Source organism: Malurus melanocephalus, unplaced genomic scaffold, assembly GCF_030028575.1.
Source record: "Malurus melanocephalus ecotype Western Australia unplaced genomic scaffold, MMel_1.1 scaffold_511, whole genome shotgun sequence".
Lineage (NCBI taxonomy): Eukaryota > Metazoa > Chordata > Aves > Passeriformes > Maluridae > Malurus > Malurus melanocephalus.
Window position 1 is genome coordinate 73,574 of NW_026623743.1, and position 3,801 is coordinate 77,374.

General features: G+C 62.1%; 1 protein-coding gene across 1 annotated transcript; it reads right to left on the reverse strand.

Annotated features, from left to right (window-relative positions):
* Positions 1–10: 10 nt before the first annotated feature.
* FANCE (FA complementation group E) lies at positions 11–3,613 on the reverse strand. Its single transcript, XM_057381473.1, has 10 exons — positions 3,240–3,613; positions 2,311–2,938; positions 2,184–2,228; positions 1,838–1,897; positions 1,613–1,756; positions 1,405–1,528; positions 789–864; positions 573–639; positions 344–469; positions 11–218 (listed from the first exon to the last, which is right to left on the reverse strand). The coding sequence occupies exons 1-10, from the start codon at positions 3,524–3,526 to the stop codon at positions 120–122; spliced, it is 1,656 nt and encodes a 551-aa protein (XP_057237456.1). The 5' UTR covers positions 3,527–3,613; the 3' UTR covers positions 11–119.
* Positions 3,614–3,801: the final 188 nt, after the last annotated feature.

Below are 3,801 nucleotides of genomic sequence, written 5' to 3' on the forward strand. Positions count from 1 at the left end.
AAGATGACAGAAATGCAGAAGAGGAAAGCCACTGCCATGCACAGCACAGCACAGCTCCATCCCCGCCCTGGCACGGCTCATGGCATCCGTGGCACAGCCTGGAGAGCCCTGTCCCCAGCTCACCTGGTCCCTCCCAGCACAGCCTGCAGCGATCTCTTCAGCGCAGCATTGCTCCGCTCCAGGACKGCAGCCAGGCTGCTCCGGTGAGCTGGGGTCACCTGGGACAGAGGCAGCACAATCYCAGGGTGCTGCCCTGCCAGGAACCCACCCCAGACCCCCAGGATGGCTGCAGGGCTGCCTGGTGGCTCAGCAGGAGCTGCAGGACCGAGCCTGGCTCACTCACCTGGCTCTGGTACCCCGTGAGCACGGCTGTCACCAGCCTGGCATAACCAAGAGATGCAGCAAAGGCTGGGCCCTGCCGGCACAGGGTCAGCACCAGCAGATCCAAGAGCTCAGCGGGCAGCTCCTCCTGGAAAACATCCAGGAGAGGGACAGGAGAGCTTCACAGGTCCTTGCTGCAGCACTGCTGGAGGCAGCAAAGAAACGCAGGGCACGAGGTGGCACTGCCTCACCTGCCGCCCCAGCACAGCCTGCAGCACCAGCAGCAGCTTCTCCGATAAAGGCACCTCCAGGACCTGGCTGGAAGGACAGTGAAGGGGAAAGGTGCTGCCCCAWGGCCCTGCTGGTGCTCCTGGATGGCTGGAGCCAGCTGGACCCTTCCAGGCATGAGTGAGGCTGAAGTAGAGCTCACAGTGGACTGGTTACAGTCCACCCTGTAACCCCCTTACCTCAGCACCAGCTGCACAGAGTGCGGCTCCAGGCACTCCTCCACCAGCTCACACAGCAGCTTGGTCTGCTCAGCATCTGCATGGGCAAAGCAGCAGGGGAGAGCCTCCAGAGGCTGCCAAATCCACGGGGATGTGCCTGGCACCCCTTCACATTGGGGTCTGCCCCAGCAAGGACAGGCAGAACCCATGCAGTGCCCCCTTCTACTGCTCAGGATGATCCTGCTGCCTTTGCCCATCTGCAGCGAGGGCTTAAACAGCACCAGAATCTGAGAAAAGGGGATGCCACATGTGGATTCACCCTCTCCTCATGCCAGTAGAGCCACGCTGGGGCAGTTCTGGCCCCAGCATTAGGAGCTGTCAGGAGACCTCCAGTCATGGAAAAGTGGGAGCTGTCCTTTGGGAAAACTGAAACTGGAAGCAAGTCTGACCAACCCTCCCATTCCATCTCAGGCATCTGTAAAAATCCTCTCCCATCCCAACCCCCAGGTGTTCACCCACCCAGAAAGAAACCCCACACCTCCCGTTGTTCCTAACACACATTCCATGTGACAGACACCTCCCAGGACACAGCACCCTGCAGCTGGGGCCCCTCTCCAGCTCCCAGAACCCAGCACACCTTCCCCTGGCTCCTGCAKCACCGCAGCCAGCAGCACACGGCAGAGGGGATGGGAGTACTTGGAGCAAAACGAAGTGAGGGCAGCCATGAGGTGTCGGGAGGGCGGCTGGGTGAGGGACAGRACCTAGGGATGGAAAAAGAAGGGTGGAAAAGGGGACAGTGGAGAGGGGGACAGGGAGCAGGGATCCCCTGCTGCTCTGGCACGTACTCGCCTGAGGAAGAGCTGCTCTGCCAGGATGGCTGCGCTGGTGTAGCTGAGCTCGGGGCTCAGAGGCAGCAGCCAGCTGCAGAAACGCACCAGGAAGGGCTCTGGGCACGTGGAGAGCTGCAGGAAGGAGCACAGCCCCTCGAGCTGGGGGTGCCAGAGGGGARGGGACATCAGGGACAGTGGCAGGACCCCTGCAGTGGCTGCAGCAGGGATGCTGGGGCTCACCTGGCGGGGAGAGCAGGAGCTCAGGATGCTCAGCTCGGGTGGGGCGCTCAGCTCGGAGTACTGGAGGGACACACAGCCCTGAGTAATGCACTGAACAAACCACCCCACAAAAACACAGCTCCAGGGCATCTCCCYTCCCTGCCCGTGGGGCAGTGCTGAGCCCACAGGCTGCCCCTCACTCAGCAAGGGACAGCAGTATCCCAGCCCAGAGGAGGTGACAACAGGGCTTTTTACCCTGATCCAGCTGGCCCTATAAAACCCACCCCCTTTTCCACCCCTTCTGAGGCCCTGGCACAGCCCATTCAGAGCTGCAGCTCCAGAAGAGACACAAGAAGCAACCACTCACACTGGACTCCTGCAGCAGCAGCATTTTCAGCCTCTGYCCGTGCACCTGAGGGAAATGAGATGAAGGAATGGCAATCAGACTCTGAAGGCTCATTAGCTGCAAGGGGAGAGCAAACCCTACCCAGTACCTGGACAAAGGACTGGACCTCAGCTGCCAGCTCTGTCTGGGAAATGTTCTTTTGCTCCCCAGCTGCATCCTGCTGGGAGCTGTCCAGAGCAGCCCTGTCTGTGCTCTGAGGAGRTGTGCTGTCCCCTGAAGGCTCCTGGGGCACCTCCTCTGCCACCCCTGCCACATCCCCACATTCCTGTGGTCCTGGGGGCTCAAAGGCCACCTCCTCCAGCATCATCCTCTTTCCTTCTCTCCCATTGTCCAGCTCCAGGCTCTCCTCCGACGCTTTCTTGCACTTCCCACCTTGAGGCACACTGTCAGCGGCACCAGCCTGCTTGCTGAAGCACCAGTTCGATTTTCTTTGCCCCTCTTCTGCTTTCTTCTGGGCAATTTTCTGGCACAGACCACTAAGCTGCTGCTGGCATGCAGCAGACAGGGGAGTGGGAGGTGGGAATTCACCCTGTGCCCTGTGTCCCTGCTGGAGCAGATGCCCCAGTGCCCGCACCCAGGGATCCACATGGGAATCCTGCTCCACGGCCTGGAGCAGCCGGACCAGGCAGTCCCCYGGCACCACATCCCTCACCACCAGGAGCAGGGAGAGGAGGTTTCTCTGGCACACAACGGGCAGCAGCAGCAGCCGTGGCTTGCTGGGTAAGGGGAGAACAAAAAGAGGCAACTGGTCAGAGGAAATCCCCATGTGCTGGCTCCAACCTGCCCCGTGGGGAGCGGTCACACAGCACCACAGAGCAAAGGGATGCAATGAACACCTTCACCAGCTTCTGCAGACACAAGCTGGGACACAAGTGGGACACTGCTGGGACCCCAATTTCACGTATGGACCGCTGCACCGGGGGAAGCRGATGCGCTCTCCCAAATTGTGCACCAGACACGCAAAATTCACCCCAAAACTCCCCTAAAACCCGAGTTTTAGAAACGTGTCCGACTCACACAGCCAGGGTGTCRTGCGGCCCCTCCAGCGCGGGCTCCTCGGCGCACAGGGCTGAGCTCAGAGCCTGCCAGGGGAACGCCTGGCCCGGCCCCTCGTCGGGCTGGCCCCGCTGCAGCAGCCGGAGCGCGGCCATCGCCCCSCCGGGCCCCGAGCACAGGGTGTGCAGCAGGAGGCGGCACGGCCGCGGGGAGCCCTGCAGCCAGCGCCGGCACCGCGGATCCATCGGCCCGGAGGGGGCTGCACAGACCCTGCGTGACACGGGACAGCGGGACACGGTCACAGACATGGGGACAGCCGGACACAGGCCCGGACACGGTCACAGACATGGGGACAGCCGGACACGGGAAACACACACGGGAACAGTCGGACACGGGGCACACACACGGGAAACAGCCGGACACGGGCATACACACGGGGACAGCCGGACACCGGACACGGGGACAGCTGGACACAGGAAACACACACGGGGGACAGCAGAACACGGGGCACGCATGCGGGGACAACCGGACAAGGGGCACACCAGGGAGGCACGGAACAATCAGGACCTGCACAGCCGTGCTC